Source organism: Leptonotus elevatus, chromosome 4, assembly GCF_054856555.1.
Source record: "Leptonotus elevatus isolate MCC_2025b chromosome 4, RoL_Lele_1.0, whole genome shotgun sequence".
In the NCBI taxonomy this organism is placed as follows: domain Eukaryota; kingdom Metazoa; phylum Chordata; class Actinopteri; order Syngnathiformes; family Syngnathidae; genus Leptonotus; species Leptonotus elevatus.
The window spans coordinates 15,494,250-15,515,133 of record NC_141242.1 but is presented as its reverse complement, the minus strand read 5'-3'; the positions used below and the strand labels follow the sequence as shown (position 1 = coordinate 15,515,133).

The window sequence follows — 20,884 nt, the reverse complement described above, 5'->3', positions numbered from 1 at the left end:
AAGTGTTGAGTTTGTGTTTTATTTCCCTTGTCCTGTGCTCTACTTCAGTGCGTCGTTGGTGGCTGCACCGCAAGTTTCGCTTCCCAGGGTGGGCTAGCTCGCCATGTCCCCAGTCACTTCAGCCAGCAAAGCTCTTCCAAAATGTCCAGCCAGGCTAAACTCAAGGAGGAGTCACCCTCCAAAGCTGGCCTCAACAAGAGGAAGAAGCTCAAGAACAAACGCAGGTGCTCCCTACGTATGTAAACTCAAAGGCACACTAACACTACACAATATGCACACACACCCCCACCCGACCGATTTCTCCTGATTACATCTCACATCTAACCTTTGTACCCTGAGGCATTTTTATCGACAATATATTCCCCTCCGAGTGTATTAGTGCAGTCTTCTTGATAGAAAATAAAATTGAATATGAGAGAGGAGATCAAAATGTCATTTTCTATTTTCAGACATTTATGTCTGGATCTTATACACTTGGAAAATTTGTAATTTTTTTGTGAGAAAAATTAAAGATCAGATGAACTTAAAAATACATTAAAGCCATTAAAATTTGTTATTTTAAATGAAAGAACAGATGAACTTAATAATACATTAAAGCTATTAAAATGTAATATTTTAAATTAAAGAACAGATGAAATTAAAATACATTAAAGCCGTTATAATTTAATATTTTAAATTAAAGAACAGATAAACTTAAAATACATTAAAGCCGTTAAAATTTAATATTTTAAATTAAAGAACAGATGAACTTAAAATACATTAAAGCCGTTAAAATGTAATATTTTAAATTAAAGAACAGATGAACTTAAAATACATTGAAGCCGTTAAAATGTAATATTTTAAATTAAAGAACAGATGAACTTAAAATACATTAAAGCTGCGTTAAATGTAATATATTAAATTAAAGAACAGATTAACTTAAAATACATTAAAGCTGTTAAAATGTAATATTTTAAATTAAAGAACAGATTAACTTAAAATACATTAAAGCCGTTAAAATGTAATATTTTAAATTAAAGAACAGATTAAATTAAAATACTTTAAAGCCGTTAAAATTTAATCTTTTAAATTAAAGAACAGATGAAATAAAAATACATTAATGCCATTCAAATGTATTATTTTAAATTAAAGAACAGATTAACTTAAAAATACATTAAAGCCATTAAAATGTAATATTTTAAATTGAAGAACAGATTAACTTAAAATACATTAAAGCCGTTAAAATGTAATATTTTTGTTGCAAATCCTTTGCCTTCAATAACTGCAGCAAGACCATTGACATCACTACATTTTCCCATTCTTCTTTTGAGAAGCTTTTACAAACTTTTACCACAACTCCTTTCACTTGTTTTCGGGCGGGGCTTTTCTCTTCAATCTCATCAATCGAAGGTAAAATGCAGGCTCTATAGAATTTAAATCTGAAGATTCATTTGGCCGGTCTTAGATCTTCCACTTCTTGCCCAATTAAGTAGTTTGTGTTTGTAATTATCTTGTTGCATGATGAAAGATCTCCCAGTTTGTTGCATCTTTCACTAAACTGACTGACAGAATGTTTCTTTAGAGTAGACATTTTATTTTGCTGCTGTCATTATAGGTTGATCTCTTGCCTCTTGTCAATCCGAAAGATGATGGGATAAATGGTGCTCATATACCACAATGTGTTTTATGTGGAAATCATGCTACTTGAAATCATTAAGCTCCTTCTCATTTAGAAAGTTAAAAAAGACTGTCTTTGTTGTTGTTGTTGTTTGTCTGCCTCCACTTTCTCTCGACCCTCCCAGCGAGGCCCCATGACTTCTTTGATGCTCAAACCATGGATGCCATCCGTCACCGAGCCATCTGTCTCAACCTCTCCACTCATATTGAAAGCGTGGGCAACGGTCACAGTGTGGTCTTCAACAGCACGGTGAGTCTGTCTGTTTTCCCGCTATTATTTAGACAATCGTGAGCATCTATCTAAAGACAAATTAAAGTATGCTTGAAAGCATGCTTCCCCCCTGTATACATACAAACCGCGTGCATATTCCTAAGCCACTGCACTAACGAGCTTTTTGCGAGCAGTCTCGAAAGTGTATGTTGAAACCGTTGACTAACCGTTGAGTGAAATTTACAATATTCTATGTTTAGTGACTTTGATTTAACATGACAGCCCTCGCGGACAACAGCTGCCTCAAATGAACAGTAAATTATTTTTGTCAATGGCTCAAATACTGCACAGTAAATATTATGACCCTAGAAATTTGATCAATAAATGTGAAGAAATCAACATTTTAATATATAATATACAAAGTTTTAGAGTTATGTTTTACTAATTGTGAATGACTTAATCTCTTATTAGGAATCATTACATTATTTATTCTCTTTTTTTTCCTTCATATTATTACAGCAATACATTTTTATTTTTATTATTATTATTAAGTGGTGTCGTGCTTGCGGTGATGAAGTGACAAGTTCTGGTGATGACGCACGTGTTGTCGTCATCCTCAAAAACATTGTATCATCAAAGAAAGAAAGCGATTTTCAACACACGAGATTGGTGAATCGTTTGAAAATTAAATAAATAAATCACACATGTGGGGACGATGAATAGTATTGATTTGAAAAATGTGAAATTGACCAAATTCTGATGTGAGGTGAGCGATATACAGGGCCAGTCCTGGTTCATAGCGTGGAAATCCAGACTCACTCGCGGCTTTGCCGGAGAGCCTGGTCAACCGTCCTATCAGTCGCATTTCTGAGGCGGGGTAAACCTGAGCTAACAGACAGTGGAATGAACCAATAAGCGAAGAGCGGAAAAGTGACTTGTTGAAGAGACAGTGTTTGTGATAAGTGAAGCAAAGCAAAGCCCCTCACTCCGGTGTGCGCAAATGAAGTACCTGTGTACACTCCTAGTGAATAAAGCGAGGCGAAATGCTCCCTATGCTTTTGGTGTGAATGGGGCATTATAATTAGGTGGCTCAGTGTGTCCACTAACGCATACCATACTTTTCAAGTTTTCGTTTCCACCGAGTTTATGCAGTTAATCAGAATGGGGAGTGTGGACGTGTTTCTGTAAAATGGGTAAATGTCAGTTTAACAATAATTGGCTTGAAAGTAGTTTTCCAGCTGGTTGGAAGAGGTAGCAGGCAATAGACACTCGGCTCGTTGCAAAGTATGCAAAAAATATATAAATTTGGGGACGTTGGGCGTGAAGGCCCTCGAGTCACACGCAAAAGCCAGAAAGCACCAGCTTGCTATGACTTAAAGTTAGACTAAAAATGTTCTCATAATGGTCTAAAAAAGGTCTAAAATTTAACTTGGTGATTCCTGCAAGAACCCTGAATGAAGTCAGTATGTCCATTGAGGTTTTGTTATGTTGTGAATGTCGTACTAGTCTTGAATTGTTCTTTTATTTTTGGTCAGCAGAGGGCGTGGTAGTTTCTCTATTAGAGAAGCATCGACTGATTTATGCTATTTTTTTTTCCTGTGCACTTTATGTGAACCTCTTTTTGCCTCCAGGCTTGGTGTTGTTTTTCTTTGAATCAGACTTCACAGGAAAGACAATTGAATTGTGTTTGTGTACATGGTGCTTGTGTCATTCTAAACTTGACTGTATCAGCCGTATGAAGGCCCCTATGGAAACCATTTTTTCTTTCATCAGTTCATTCAAAAGCTTTAACAAAAATGCAATATTTCCTTCAAATCTAACTTTTTGATCATGAGTTTTGATTGGCAGCTTTTACTGTGCAATTCCACTAGAGAGTGCCATATCCTTTGCTGCTTCAAGATGATGACATTAAAAACATTTTGCAGTGTGCACTGTGCAATGACATTCATGCACTCCATTTCATCAACATTTGGTCACAATTGTCTTTATTGGCTGAGTATATTAAACAGTTAAACATACAGGGAATTAGGTACCAGTAAATACTGCCAATCTAAATATACTAGAACGTCTATACAGAATATATAGGCCTACAGAGTTGTTGTTGTTTTTTTTCCGGGGTTATTGCGGTTCATTCAGTTTGGGCTTAAAAGTAGCCTTGAATGAATACTGTTGCTGTAAGTTAACATGCGTATATAGTGCATTTTAATTGTGCTGTGATGCTATAGCATGTCATTAGTGGTGGCTAAACTTGCAGAAACAGTAGTGTTCATAAGATGTAAAAAGCATGTTGTTTACCCTCCAAGGGGATAGTGGCACCAACCGCCTGAGGTGCTTTTGATCTCGCACTATATAATGGAGCCCGAGATGTGAAGTAGAACAACTGCTATGATAAGAGAAGATTCTGGTTTTTTTTCCTCCTTTCATTTGTTGGTCATGTGTGGCCAACACACAACACTTCACGTGCATTAAGCAGCCTCTTATACTGCAATATGCATGCGTAAGATTATTAGCATGGAGAACATTAGGGGGAGTGAAATCATTATCATATGCACTAATGGAGCTCAATAAAAGGATACTTGCCTTTAATAGGTCAGATATATGTTGGTGTTTGGCCTGCAAGATACAAGGAAGTTCAGAAAATAAAGCGCTCATGTGTGTGCACAACAAGAGTTTAAATAGATCAGTTTTCAGGCCATACCAACAATTATGCAAAGATATACAGTACTGTGAACGTTTGGCAGACTGATTCCTTGTGCTGTCTTGTTCTCTGTTCTGTGCTTTACCTTTGGTACTGACTGCAAGCTGAGAAATGAAAAATGTAAAGGAAATCTGAAGACAGAGCTTGGGAAGAACTTAAGAGAAGTCCAAGCATTTTTGGTCGCAAGGTTGGAAAGGGGGGAAACTTGTGCGGTGGGAGAGTGATGGAAGCTTTTCGAAAGAGGATGAGGAAAGGGGTTTAGTTAGGTGAACGTCCGGGTCATGGAATCAGAATGAGATCGGGCCGCTTGAGTGTGTGTTGTCCATTCCGCCAGCCCGGGAGATTTGTGGGCAAGAAGGACTGCGGCGCTGCATCAGACCACAAGCCCCGGCGGACTCCTCTGGGCCAGGGACGGAGCAGAGCTGTGGGGGTTTTGTGGAGTTTGGCCAGTGAGCCTGCTGACACGCCAGAGCAAGTCAGCCATGTTTATGATGGGATATTTTTGTTATTGCGCCCATCTGCGTCATCCAGTGCTTGACCCGCTGACACGAGACAGGCACCCAGTTAGAACCGGCCTGCCCTCCCCCGTCTTTGGTTCTGCATTTTTCACGGCCTGTTTTGGAGCCGCTCTGATGTTCACTTTTAACCGCTCGTCCTCCCCTTTTCTTTACCTCCTCCCTCTCTTAGTGTGTGACTGACATGGCTTCATTAAAGCAGGCACCTCACGAATCACTTAATACAGCTCCAACACAGGCCAAAATATTTATCTTCAGCCTTTACATACTTTACATACCATTGTGGTAAATCTTTGCTCTGTGATCTTGAACCAACTTATGTTTTTTCTGAAATTGAAGTAGCTGTTACACTCAATTTAGCAGGCCCTTTATTTGACCTCGGAAATGTCTCATCTCTTGTGTGGATTTATTTAAAAAAAATTTAAGGAGACTTTTTTTTTAGATTACTGGAAAAAAATGCGCCTAATGACAATATTTAATGAGGAAAAGAGTACTGGGAGTGCTTCTTCTTAAATGACAACCTTATGTACACATAAAAAAAAAAAAATCACAACAACATGGATTCTACACGATCTGTTCCGGGACTAAGCTTGTCCTTAATTTTGTATGACTTAAAATATTTGTATTGTGATTGTCGTCATCATCACAAAAATTATCTGTACAGACAATAAAATAAAGTATTTCCAAAGTACAGGATACTGTACTCTTTCCTTTATTCTTTCTCACCCTGCCACCCAATCCCACCTGTCATGAGTTCACAAACCCAAATTCAATTCCTACTTGTGCGCCAATTGATTCCCCGGCTAAATATTTGTGTGTAATGTACACCTCACCACCGCAACTATATGTATGAAAAGTACCCTGTCCAAACAGATTACAAAACTAAACATAATATATTTTGGGGTGAAAACTGGTAAGTTGTAAGACAATCTTCAAGCAAAGGTCTTGGTCTTTATTTTTCTTTTTTTCTTTTTTAGCTTCCATCCTTGCCATAGTCAGTCAGGGGTGGCAAAAATACTTTCAGATTTTCGTGTATGTAAGAGAACTTTTTCAATGTGAGCTCATTCTCCATCCTAAAAATAGACATTCCTATCATAAAAGAGCCGATTGACGCAAAAGCTTATATGTGTGGCTATTTTTGACGCTGCTGGTTATTTTTCTAGCTCTCTCTTTTCCTACCGACAATATTTGTGTGAATTCCGAGGCAGTTTTACTGTAAACTGACACAGCATGATAGGCGGAACGCTAAGCAAAGTAAATGCCAATGAGCCTGAAAAACACTTTTTTTTTTTGGTCTGTATTTTCACAAGTGGAAAGTTGGGAATTGTGGACAATCGTGCTGCGATTGTTTTAGGAGCAGAGTTAAAGCAGGTAAAGGGTGCTTGCCTGGGCATCTTCCTCTGAACAGATTGCATGACTCTAACTCATCAAGCCATCCCAAGTCTACTCACGCTCTCTGATTATGAAGACTTTTTGGTTAATTTCAGATATAAAAGACGGCTAAGGATTCTCTATAGCTGTGAGTGTTTAAATTTTTGGCAGTTTATTTTTTTTCCTCCTCAAATGTAATTTAAAAAATTTTCAGAGTTAAATTGTGTCCACTGTCCAGAGCTGGTGTTATTTTACAGTGTTGATCACCAAGTGTTAGATTAACTTTGCAGAGATGTAATTAAGCGCCACCTTCGCACCTGCACTTCTCCATTTTGAGAGAGACAAGACAGCACCATTTTCCTCCTCCTTGCTTGTCACTGGGAAACATTGACATTCAAACATAAGGAGTTTAGGCACATGAAATCATTTTCACTCATGGAAGTGTACAGCAAAAAACTGGAGTGTTAAAGTTTTTCAACTCTGGCTGTGTTAATTCAACATATTCATTAGTTTAATATTAACATTTCTAGTGTTGATGAAAGCAACTTGTTTTGAGTGTCCATAAATACAACACTGAGCAGTGTTGACTGATGTTAAATTTCAACTACCGTCAGAGTTGTTTTGACTTCATCTTAGTGTAACAAAACACTTTCAAAAGTATTGGTTTAGCTATAATTATTGTGGGCCAATATATGTACGTTTGAAGAGTTACATTTAACTGTAGGTGTTGAATTAACATTGCTGCCGAATTATCTGTGGGGTTGCTGGCTCTTGATTCAATGATGGCTTCGTTAATTGACTTCTGTTGCTCGAATTAATGGCACCTGTGCTATTTTTATTACTGTAGAGCTGATGTTATATACCAGGCTAGCTTTTTGTTTTTCTGAAATACTCAGACAAGCCAATCAAACATTATTTACATGTGATAAAATGCCCAAAACTAAAACCAAATGATGTAGTTTTTGGTTCCCAGACTGCCCCTTCAGAAGTTTCTACTTTGCATGTATGCAGTCTTGCTATTTTCTCTATATAATAATTTACAATATCCACTCAATTTATCCTCCTCAACCACAGTTTCCACTGGATTCATTATTGTTATTATTAATATTATTTTTAATAAAATAATGATAAAATATCCACCCGAAACACACCAAGTTTTTGTCATCGTTTTCAGGTCAGAAGCAGTTGCTCGTGGTCTTCCACTCGAGGTACCCTGGTGCCAGTTGTTTACAAACATGGAATGGTCTATATCTAGCGACACAAGTCCAACACAACAATCTTTTGCCATCACTTAAACTAAAGTCCGCGGTAGTCAAATCACTTCATGCCACACAAAAGTTCCCTGCTGCTTATTGTTTACAAAGATCTATTGTCCATCGTTGTTAACTTGAATTATTATCTGGGCAATCTGCAAGGCTCTGCAGTAAACCAACAAATGTTTGAGTGCTCTTGAAGGGTATGTCTTTCAAGTTGTGTTGGACACTTGTTGGTTTGGTCCAAATTAGACTATAATTTCATGAAGACATACTACTAGTGTCACTGCACCCTTACTGAATATCTGTGATATTGCTGATAGATGGTGATATTATATCACAATCACTACCTATCAGCAACCCACACACAGTGTTACTTAGTTTTCAGTCTACATGGGCTGAAGTGTGGTTCTTAAAAAAAAGTAAATTAGTTGGAGGTACATATTTAGGTATACAGTAGTTATATTTGAATGTGAAGACTTTCCACTCAAAGCTCTCTTTCTGTTCTGGTCTGGTTTGGTTGCTATGTAGAATTGACACAAAATTATAACAATGACTCAATAGTTGCTTGACCCTTTTTCGGATCAGGAAAATATCTTCAAATGCCAGTCCCTTTTTTATTGAAGGGCAACACAGAACGGGTTCAATTGAAAATAGAAACCCATCTTTGCTTCAGCATGCATTATTAAAAGCCCTTACATTTTGCTGCTTGTGGTTAATGATCAGCTTCCGTATCATTCGGTGAGGTGTTTGAATTAAGAAGCCTCATTATTTCTTTGAAGCCGTTTCTTTACGCACTAGGGAGAATGGTTCCATCATGCTTTTTGGATCACAGCTTGCTTTGAATTTTTACACCATCTGTAGTAATCTCTTTGTTCAATTACCGTATGTGTGCTTTTGTTTTGTTTTTTAAGCATTATTCATTGATGGCGCAGACAACAATGATGACGTTAACTCCTTTGAAAATAACTTTAACAAACAAATTTATCGGCGGTAGCTCAATGGTTTGTTTTGTCTCGATTTGTTGCTGTGTAGGTACTAGCCAAAAGGAAGGAGGGCTCAGGAAAAGTGAAAGTTCTCTTACACTGGACACCTGAGGACATGTGAGTAAAATGTCTTCTATTGAGCCATAATTGGAAATTTGGAAAACAAAAGGATTATCATCAGAATACATAAATAACTAATGAAGAGTACATCGTTTAGCAGTGTGTACTAGTGGTTCTGAGGTTTTTTGTTTGAATCCTGGCCTTCCTTTGTGGTGGTTGCATGTTCTCTTTTGAGCATACGGGGGGGGGGGGGGGTATGCTCTTGAGTAATCTGCCGTTCTCACATATTCCAAAAATACGGAGGTGAGGTTAATTGACTACTCTTAAGTTTTCCATGATGTAAACGGTTGTTTGTCCTGTGCTACATGTACTTTGTAATCATTGGCTAGTGACATTATAAATATGTCTGATTCACCCCATTGTATGTGCCCAGGGACAGCTCCAGTAATTCTTAATTCTTGTTCTGTTCAACTGTCTATTATGTTTCAAATTATAACTCACCATTAAGCTAACACAAATATTTGTTTCAACAAAAAACATACTATTTAAGGGACATGAAGTGTACTTTAGCTGCCACACACTTACTCTGTAAACAAACACAATGCAGCTTGGTTTATGTTTAGTAGCACTTAAGCAGCCTCTTCTAGGCTCTTCCAATTGAGCCTAAGCAGTAACCAATGCCTTTATTAGTTTTTAATAGCACAATTATTCAGTCTGTTACTCTTACATTTGACTCCTGTTACACTTTCCTATAAAGCAAAGATGTAAGATATTGCCAATGTTTCATGAATCAAATAAATCATAAAGTATACATCAGATAAAGATACAACCATCATTTGTTTCATGTTAACACAAAATGTCTTTCCAAGTGATGACTTTTTTATTTTATTTTTTATTTCTGTACTTCACATGCATGAGCCTTCTTGAGTAATGAGAATCAGTTAAATATGACCTTGCTTTCAAAAATCTAACATACACATCTGAAAGAGTTGTGAGTGAGTGTATGATACCAGTGTAGTATGACACTGCAACCACAGCTCAGTGGAGGGGAACCTTGGTGCAAGCTCACTGACCAATTGAAAAGGCCTTGCAGGATCAGCACTGCGCTTATGAACGGGGCTCGTCTCATTGTTAGTGCGCTTCACAGAATACTGTGATGTCTGTTTATGTTGTCGCTTGAGGGAAGCACCCACTACTGCACTCCCATTAAAGACTTGGCTGCACAGCCTCTGAAGATGATTATAGAGCAGAGGGACGTGAGCGGGAGGAAAAGTGTAGAATCAAGCAGAAAAGTTGTAAAGGGAGATGATGAATTGAAGGAAGACCAGAAAAGTAAAGCAAGGGGGGGGGGGAGATGCATCACCAAGTAGACTAGCGTTGGAAGCTTCTGCTTAACATTCTGCAGCCAAACTCTTGTTCTGATTCCTCATCCATTCATGCGCCTCCTTAGATTTTTTTTTTTTAACAGACAGAAGTAGTGAAGGGAAAACAAATAATGAGTTTTGGTCATTTAAGAAAATCTCAACTCAAATGTAAGTAAGAGTAGAACTAGTGACAACATTGAACTGGCAACCAAATTTAAAAAAGGTATTTTCATTGCATGTGATTTTTCTAGGCACTGAAGGAAATTTCAACTGTGTGAATATGGGAAGTCACGTTATTCAAGTTGGTCCCCAGCCATTTCCCCATGTGACTCATTTCACGTTGTGACTGGTATGATTTAACCTCATTAATGTGCACTTGCATTTTACTGAATATGAGGGAAATTAAAAAAAAAAACCTGCAAAGGGTTTGTCTGTAATTGTTTTAACAATGCAATGCAAGTTTTTTGGGGGAAAGACACTCCACATACAGAATCTGATGTGATTCCAGTAAACACCCATTTTGCAAGTTTATTACAAGGTCAACCTCAAAGCAATACTAGACAGTTTTACAGAGTTTCTTGTTGTCTGTTTTGAATGTGTAGCCTATCTTTTTGAATTGTGAAGTTCTAAGCAGCCAATGACTACCTGACCTTGAGATGTCTTGCCAAGATTTTAGTGCATGCCAAGCCAGTGAAGAATATCCAATTTCTTTACATTCAGCAGCACATTGTTTGCTTTGGCTGCATGTATTGACTCTGGATAATATCCATCTCTTGTGCAAGCCACCTTTCAAAAGTTGTGCTGCATTTGTTTGATTGTAAGCAGATTTTTATAGTTAAAGGTGCATTGTGCATTTTAAAAGAGGTCATGTTAAAACTATTTCTACATCATGCATGCTCCACCAATGCCCAGATGAGTACAAAGAGCCCTGACTGTTTTACTCTGACTGCACCTGTCCGCTTTTATCTTCTCTTTTATAGTAGTGTGTGGACCCTGCACACTCCACAGTTTCTTTGGGGAGGGGAGGGGCGGAGTTTGTCAACTGTGGCTGTCACTTTAAGATAGTGCACGTACTCTCACGCGCACCATGAATGAGCCGAACACAGATGCAGCAGTTACGCTTTGGCCAGAGGTGGCAGTTGTGAGTAAAACAAGTGACAATCTGCACTAAGATCTTTTAAGGTCCAATATTTTAAAATGTGTCTTTTTTGTTAATTTGTTTGATTTCACTTGTCAGGCTTTTGTCTGACAACATTTTGATGTACTAGCCAATACAACTTGTGCAATTTGACATTTCCTGTACCATGACAACACCTGAAACAGATGTTTCCCAACATCAACATTTATTGTAGCCTAATAAGAATTGCCTTAGTTATTATGGTAAATAGATTTAACATTTTGGAAAATGAGAAATTGAGGTGTCCGCAATGTCTTTTCACCGAGGACAAACAATGTTACGCAATTAATGACAATAACATTTTTTGAATGTAGTCGTGGATATCTGAAATGTTTTTGACTAAATTGCAGGTATCTGCAACTTATATGCAGTTCAGCTGTTAAATATTGAAAAGGCTTGTCATAGGTGTTAAGCTATCGACTATAGCCTATGATCAACATGGCAGTCAAGATCAAACAAATATTAGTGATGCATGATTGTTTCATGTGAAATAGTATTACATTTATTTGGCTGCAGCGAGATGTGCTGTATGGCCTCAATGCCTCTATTGTAACCTGCCCCCCCCCCCTTTTTTTGCACAGGGATGTCTTTTAAAATGACATATGAATCCTGCAGTCATTCTACTGAGTCCCAAATAAAGCCTTTTAATATGCTAGCAATTTAATATACAGTGCTGCTTTGTGTTTAACGTATTGCTCCTGTCATCTCAGCTCAGCTCAGCTCAGCAGCCATCTAGATTTGGCAGCAGCCATCAATTTTCATTGCAAGTATGGACTTCTCTCAAGCAGGCAAACCCCCACGGTAGCCCTCCCAAAAGAGACCAATTCGGCCTCTTCAATATTCAAGACAAATAACATTCTCCTCTGGAAAACAAAACACATCCATTTGTTTTCATTTGGTTTGGTTGACTGACTGAGCGACGTTTCCCAGCGAGTTTGCGTGCACATATACTGTATGCATGTAGCAGATTGAGTGACTGTTGGCTCGGGTCGTGCTACAGCACAGTCATTATCACACGCTGTGGGTGATGCTGAAGTTAAGCAAATGCATATGAGCGCGGACACTCTGAATACAGTTGAATGTTTACCGAGCTTTTTAAACTCAGCTTTCCCCGTTTGTCATTTGGAGGGTTGCTTTGTACATGAACTCTAACTCAAGACCAAGCCAAATTTAATGGTGTGTCAACAGGGGGCTGCTTCTTTTCATCGCCCCTTAAGTTTCTTCTCTATCGCTTTCTTCTCTGCCTCTCAATATAAACAAGAGATATCACAGCACAATGTACTGGGTTGGCTGTGTAAAAAAGTTGCTGCTCCTATGGTAACATGAGCCAGAAGTCAAAATTCATTGTATCCTATCAGAATACAGTTGTTGTAATTACTGTATATGGAAAACAATCACATGAAAAAAACGTAAGGACACTGCAATTTGAGTGTACCTTTTTGTGCCACATGACGAGGTATTCTGAAACGATTTAATTGTGCGGCATTTGTAATCTAGGAACGTATGTTGGTACCGTCACATAAGGAAGTAGCCTCAGTATTCTTTGGCAGAAGTTATGTACACAAATTTTGGATTATGATAACCTTTGTTTTATTTTTAAACAAACTTACCACAGAAGAGTTTAATCAAAACAATCTAGATGTTCTTAATATTTAATTAATGTCATTTTTCTATCAGGAATTTTCATTTTATACCAAAGTCCTAAATCCTAAACGAAACAATCAAACCAAATGTAATGAAAGTTTTGATTGCCTGTTTGAATTAATTTAAATTATGAAAAAAAGTAATTTCCCATTTAGGAATGACATTTTTTGCTCAAAGGTTTTTGTATATTGTGACTGGCGCACATAACCATATGTTTTATTACTAGGGAAGAAAATGTTGAATTTGATAACTGTGGTCTGTAGACTGTAGACAGTCATTGGCTGCAAAAAAAAAATTTCATCGAAGCATCAAGTGTTTTGTTTTAATTTAAATAAGTGGTACAGCAGTGTGCCATGCATATTAGAATGGAAGTAAATGTTCTATTTTTGAAAACCTTACCTACCGTAAATTAAAGTTGGAAGTCTGCTCTTCAATCATCTTGACTCATTCCTAAATCTGTTGCGGTGATTTCTGAAGGCAAAAACGTAAAAATTCTCCTTGTTCAAATACACCTCCACCTCACTGTATACATTTTACACATTGTTCTTTTTATACAGTCTTTTTTTTCCCATTTGAGTGGAAACGTGCCTTGAAAACAGCATTTTGCTTTAAAGATAAAATGTTGTCATCTTTTATCATTGTTTTACTCGCATTGCCTTATGAATTAATAATAATAATGTAAACTCAGTCAGCGCGATGCTAGCAGGCTTCACGCATGAGCTGGACTTTGATGATGTATTGAATTATTCAGTCTATAGATTATTAACACATTGTGTTTTAATACATTTCATATTAACTCTAAAGGTCAGTTGTTAAATGAACAATATTGCATGTTATTTTGTGTCAATTGACTTGCTTGACCTGCAGGATTGTTTAGATAGCAAGTAAATAGTTTGAGAAAATACAGGAAATGCATTCAAGAATTAGTTGTATTTATAAATTTCCCTTTTGTGACCTTTGTAAAACCTTGCATATGTGTATATATATGTGTTTTGTTTTGTTCACGCTTCCTCTATCGGCCTGAATGCACTACATGTGAACTACCTTCACGCCATCTCACCAAACTGATTAAGCATGTGAATAAGCGATTTGGCAGGGTGTTTTGCTTTTAGTGTGTGTGCGTGTGTGTCCATGTGTCCGTCTGTCTCAGGGGGCTCCAGTGATGACGCACATAGTGACGAGGGGAATGCTGGGGGTGGAGACGGGGGTGGGTCGTGAGGGAGGGGGGAGGCACAGTGGACTCGCTAAGCTCTTTGTTTCCGTCTTCTGCAACCTGACTTGCCACGCCAAAGCTGGCACACTCCCTCCTTTCAAGGCCACCGTGCTGACGTGGGTACAGTAAGGTGCAGCTGAGCACTGCAACACATCATGTGCGTGTGCGTGAGCATGCTCACCCTCCTTTACCTCCGTCTGAAAGATATGAAACAGTTTGCTCTGCTTCTACACCCTATTGCTCTTGATAGTTTCATGTGCACATAGATCACATGCCGATTTCAATTGGTGGGATGTTTGTTCTGGTTCTCACGTGAGCTCCTGTCTTTACTTGTGTGTCTGGTCAAAGCCGCGTACTCTCATGCAGAGAAAAGTATTAACGTTCCCGGGACTAAAAGACCTTCTTTGTCCATTTCACTCTCGCTGGCCCATTCATCATGACTGCCACTCCATCCTTCATCCCTCCTTTCCGTTGCAGCTCATGGCCTGACTCCATGTTTTCTGTGGATGTGTTTCCTTACAGCCTGCCTGACGTGTGGGTCAATGAAACGGAGCGATCTCAGCTGAAGACAAAAGTGGTACACTTGTCCCAGTTGCCGCAGGAAACCGCCATGCTGCTGGATCCAAATATATACAGGTGAGAATCCGTGTGATGGCATTTAATCTCACCGCACATGTGCATACTCGAAGAGACGAGCTCCATCAATTAGCCAGCCAACACACACGTTGTCCTTCAATACAGATTTTTTTAATCAGTGAGGCTATCAGAACCACCAGGGGGCACCAGTTCCTGTTGTAAGCATCTACTGTAGTTTGTTAACAGTTGTACATAGCGCAACTTTCAAGGCCACACAAACCTGCCTAATTATATGTACTGTAATTTTAATATAATGACATTTTTACCTTTTACAAAGACTTGACAATTAAATGAGTGTTCTTGTCTACAGCTCTGCAAGACCTTCATCCCAATGAGAAATGGGTTTACATTCATAGAAAAGACAAAGTAGCTGAAAAGGGATTTCTCACAGAGGAACAATCCACCTACAATATTTATAATGACTATTAATAATCAATACAAATCAGTCACAAAGACTGGTGGATCGTAATTGGACCTGAAAAACCTGAAAATGAATTAGCATCAGTCACTCCTACTGGACTCTGGTTTCATATTTGGATATAATTATCACACCTCAGTAAGTTTATTTCAAGGTTCTGCAATACAATATATCCACAAACTAATTAGGTTGTTGATTTCTCTGCAAAAAAATATGAGAAATTTGGCCTGCATTAAAGTTAATAACAAGAACATTTGAAATGGTTTAAATTTTCTTTTGGCCATAAATCATAAAATAAGTGTTGTATGTGATGAGATGAGATTCAACACTCTTTTTCCACTGTATCCTTGGGTAATTTGTATTTATAAAGTAAGCTAATTACTTAATAAAACACTATATAAAGTGATTATTACAAGATCCCATTCACTTTGTGTGCTTTCTTCTTAAATCCACTCCTTTCCATTTCTTTCCAGAGCACTTCCACAGAAGCGACTAAAGCAGAGGTAAGTTGCACTCACTCAGCAGTATATTGCCATCATCTAATCAGCATGATTTGGTTTTGTAAAATATAACATATTTATGATACCACATACGATTTTACTCACTGAGTTGAGGAAAACGGATTTTAAAAACAATTTAAAAAAGGTCAATCAACCTGACTTTGCTAAGCATTACTACCGCATTGCTTTACGTTGGACAAGCTACCCACATCCAAGTACTCTACCCACTGTATAAAAACAAAGCAACATGGGGAAAAAAGTCAAGTCAGTAGGAAGCTGGAATTTGTCTTTGTAACATTATGAATTGACAAATTGTTAACTCAATAATCTTTTCATGTGCCTGCTTGCTTGTTTACCCGTTTTGGTTGACTTTCTTGACTATTGGCGGTCATTAGTTATCCATGACATGATATGCCAAAAATTTCCTCTTAAAGAGCCAATCCGGAAATGAAAATAATCATGCATTATATATTAACTAAAGCAGTTCAACACCAAATGCATAAAATAAAATTGTGATTGTGATCATGTTGTCATTATCAAGGACGCATCTGACGAGGAAGGACGCATCTTGATTGATGTGTCTAAAAGAATTCCGGGTACGGGGAACAATAAGCCATGGTTTCAACCCGTTCTTTTGGATGTTGTTGATGTTGCAAATGATGTGATCGGTGAAATAATAATACAATCGAAAGGGAGAAAAAAGAAAAATGTAATGGATAAAATTGTTAATACATGTAAATCAAACAACTATCAATCAACATAGCTCATGTTTTATTTTATTTTATTGTAATCACTCATTTCTCACTAAAAACATCTCTCGCTCTCTCTCACATTTCACTCAGCCTGTAAGGAGTCGTTTCTGGACTGAATTCTTATTCCTTGGTCTTAGAAGTTGTTTCTAATTGGGATGGGACACTCATCATCGCCGTTCTCTGCAATGGGACATGGGGAAAAAAACAATATTGTCTTCATCAAGAACTTGGAAGAATTGCCCCCCCCCCAAAATATATATATCATACCCAGTGTTGTAACAACTGTTTAGTGGGACAAACATTTTCAGTGTTTTGTGTAAATTATGTATGCAAATTTGTAACTTATTTTTATAACGAACAAAATGGTCATTGTTGTAAATTTGTGTATGCAATGGAACCGTATTTACTGTGATAAGCAATTTTAATGGTCAGTATTAGGGACACTTGGAGTGTTTTTATTGTCTTAAGCCAGGGCTAGGCAAGCTCGGTCCTAGAGAGCCGCAATCCTGCATGTTTTCGGTGTCTCCTGCCTCCAACCCAGGTGTTTTAAATCATCAGCTCATAATTATGTTCTGCAGGGGCCTCTCAGCTGTGTTCGAGGAGGGAGACATCAAAAACATACAGAACTCCGTCTCTCTAGGACCGAACTTGCCTACCCCTGGCTTAAGCACTTGTACGATTATACTGACAAAAAATGCTGTAATTTTGACTGACTATATTAACCTGAGATTAGAATATACATGTGTTACAGAAGCAATAACTGCTGATGATATTCCAGATGACCAACTTTATTGATCAAAAAGACTTGCTAAGCACCGGTACACCAAATTGCACCTCACTTCTTTTACTTCCTCCTTTTACACGACCGTATTTTTTGGACTATACGTCACTCCAGAGTGTAACTCGTACCTGTCCAAAAATTCATCATGAAGAAGAAAAAACACAAACGTTGCTCTGGAATATAAGTCACATTTTTGGGGGAAATTTATTTTGCAAGAACAGTAGAGCTTGAACTTACTCCCAAATTCCCCATTTCCTAATTGTGGGTGCATCCGGTAAATATGCTCCGGACGCACACTGCTTCTCAACACACGTCACACACACTTAATTGTTCTCTGTGGTTGTTATACATGTTGCATGGCTCTTTATACGGAGATGTTTGAATTGTCATTGTTTGTAATTTTATGTTTGTTCAATTAAAAAACAACAACATTTAGTTGACATGAAAAAAATTTGCACTTCTTCCTCCTTTTCTTTTTCCTCCTTTTTCCTTTACTTCTTCTTCTTCCTCCTCTTCTTCTTCCATTTCTTCTTCTACTGTCTTTTTTTCAGTTGGCAAATACTTTTGGTGCCTGACCACCGGTGGAAAGAAAGTGGTGATAATGCACAGAAAGTCAACCCGATTAGGGACGGGAATTTGGATGCCACTCCAAGCTGTAATTTTAATATTTACTGGTCACACCTTAGTATAAGTTGCAGAACCAGCCAAACTATCAAGTGTGACTTATAGTCCGAAAAATACAGTAGATATTGTACATATCCTACTTCTTACAAACCAGCGGATTAAGCACTCTGAATACATTTTAAACTACTTGTGTTTTCTACTGTCTGTTGTGCTGTTTCATGTTTCTAATAAAACGAGGGCCATGACAAGAGTTCACAAATAGAGGTTGTTCTTACCGAAGAGGGTGCGGGGTGTGGAAGTGTCAGAAAATACTTCTATTGTGGTTTCAAAGAGTTTGTTGTTTACATAATAGGATGGATCGTCTGCCTTATTTGGCATCCTCTAGCCAAAAAGCTTTGGAAGCGTGCTATCGACTCGGCCAGCATGCAGAGCCCTCGTCCGCAGGGCCGGCTTGAGCCAATGTGGCGCCCTAGGCAAGATTATTCTATGGTGCCCCCCACTGTTGGTGATTATACATACACTTACAATAGTAAAATAAAATGCATTTAAAAAAAGGAAATGACCATTTAACCCTCCAAAAAGATAAATATTGTCTATTATGCATGTGCAATATTCAATAATACATATTTTATTATTTAATGTGCATATTAGATCGGATACTTAGAGTAATGTTAATTAGCAATTCACTGCAGTTTAAAATAGCATATGTCTCTCAAAAAATAAATAAAATAAAATAGCATGTGGTAATAATACTAAACTTTAAAGAGTACTACTAATGCTAATAACAATAATAATAATATTACTCGTAACAACGTGTGAAGCAAAGTTTAAAGCAATTAACATGCTTGACACGATTTTAACTAACACATCATCCAACTAGGATTAAAACCTGACAAAGTAAAATAGCATTTGACTATTAATAGCAGGGGGAAAGAAAAAAAAGTTATCTTGTAAATGTAACTGCAAATAATAAAAGTGCACATAGAATTTAGACACCATATTGAGTACTGTTAATCTCTGCAATTTATTTTAAGACCCCCCTTTGCGGCCCAGCTACATAAAAATATTAAAATGTTGATTTACTGATAAGCCAAAATGAAAGACATTGCGAAAGGTACAGAACAGGCGTACGATTGTTTTTTTGTTTTTTAAATTTTAATCAAAGCAGTTGCTGTACCCAAGCATGTCCAAGATTTTGACACATACTGTACTTATAGTATAACTATAATTCAACAAAAGATGACTGCCAAATCTAATATTGCGGTCCAGGAAATTAACAATAAAAAAAAAAAAGAGCGGTCTTCAAAGTAGTTTATACAGTAGTCTGCTCTCAAGATGGGAGGAGTAAGATGGCTGCCCTGTCGCTTCAACAGCTTGCACGGGCGTGTATGGGCTATCGGCTATCCAGTAATATATACAGATCAGTGAGACGAACGCAGAAGTGACAATGCCGGTTGATTCAAGTACAACAACATCACGCAAAACCTTTTGCTGTAAAAGCATAAACAAGCTAAGGAGGTTGTGCAAAACAACAACGACACGGCTCTCCGCCATTGTTGCTGACAGACTGGCGGTTCGTGCGCAGTCATGCTAGAATTAAATCATCACTAGACGAGTATCCCGCATATAGTGTCCACATTGGAGTGTACGGGGCGCATTTTGAAATCTTTCCACTCATTCTGGAGACCGGTTCCAAAAGTGATCGGTTTCAAACTCCAAAACCGCGCCGCCGTGTGGACGAACTGCCCAAACGATAAGAAACGTGTGCGGATACATTGAAACGGGCTTTCGTGTGGACCTTAAAAAGAGCTTTCAGAATTTAAGATAATTAATTACCATCTGTGTGAGACTAAGTAGTATTCTACTTTGCATAAAGGATTGTTACGCTTACTTGCTCACGATCGTGCATATTGTCACATGTAATCAATCTCCTCATTTCGTGCTCTAACCCTCCATTTTGAAATATAGTTCTGCAACTGTGCCGAGAATCTGTGTTTTTCTCAACAACCCATAAAAGGCTGAATTTTCTGTGTGTGGAGCTGATATGAACTTGAGTCAAACAAATGACTCTTTTGGAGTTGAAACTCCTCTGACTTGCTATGAACTGACAAACAAATGTATTAGTTATTTTTCAAAGCATCCGGGCAGTCAGCCCATACTCTATTCACACAAGTACAGACGATTCCATGATATCATTCCTAATATTTTACATTCAATGACCATGACCTTGGACCTTTTTGTGCATTGTATTGCATTTTATCCATTTATTTATTTTAAATCCGTTCACTAAGTCAAGGTCAACACGGTTATTTGTTGGATACTGCAAATCATTTCTGAGGCTTTTTCATAGCTAATTTGGAGTGAAAGGAATGATCACTAGAAGACAAACGTTGTTTTTAGACGATCAACAGTCTCTCTGCTGCCAAATCCTGATCATCATGATTGACAGGCGTTCTCCTTTATCATACGGGAAACACTTCCTGGCTGAGGATCGCTTTCACTTGTGGACTCCCTCCGTCCAGAGGATACATTGCTCCACCACAAGACCAAAGGATGAATGGGATTTGGGCAATGAGGGATCCGTTGTTGTTCAACTATTTAAACTTGGAAAGCATCCGCATCTTGGCTCACATTCGCTTCGGGTTGATCAACACGTGTTGTGGCGGTATACGGTATGACTATGAAAAGCTATGCTGAATCACTTCAAATTACAGTTCGTAACATACAAACAAATCTAACCTGTGGGATTTGTTGCTCTCTGTAAAAACATTGCAAGAATGTGGAAGTCATGCTTCCACAGTGCCATGTTTTTTTCACACTGCTCTATTTTAATGTTGATTGAGTCTTGTGGCTAGAAATATCATCCGTTACATTTTCGCAAATATAAAAAAAAAAAAAAACATGTACAACAGTAGGTTTGCATGACTGCGAAAGTGCCTGTCCTGTACATGACATTTCCTTTAATTCCATTAGATCTCAATAGATTGTAAAAGTGTTATGTCAAACATGCACTGACATTATTTAT

The 20,884-nt window shown here is 37.9% G+C and overlaps 1 protein-coding gene across 3 annotated transcripts in view; it reads left to right on the top strand.

The window, feature by feature from the left end:
* LOC147175681 (zinc finger protein aebp2-like) overlaps positions 1 to 20,884 on the top strand; it is a 56,375-nt gene that overhangs the window by 2,343 nt on the left and 33,148 nt on the right. The window contains exons 4-9 of one of the 3 annotated variants that reach the window (XM_086074678.1): positions 49 to 235; positions 1,782 to 1,906; positions 8,740 to 8,807; positions 14,671 to 14,784; positions 15,676 to 15,705; positions 17,787 to 18,107. In XM_086074678.1, coding sequence (XP_085930804.1) covers positions 49 to 235; positions 1,782 to 1,906; positions 8,740 to 8,807; positions 14,671 to 14,784; positions 15,676 to 15,705; positions 17,787 to 17,964 — 702 coding nt within the window. In that variant the 3' untranslated portion in view covers positions 17,965 to 18,107. Of the gene's footprint in view, positions 1 to 48; positions 236 to 1,781; positions 1,907 to 8,739; positions 8,808 to 14,670; positions 14,785 to 15,675; positions 15,706 to 16,544; positions 18,108 to 20,884 lie in introns of those variants that run through there. The other 2 variants (XM_086074680.1, XM_086074679.1) reach the window with 2 other exon arrangements.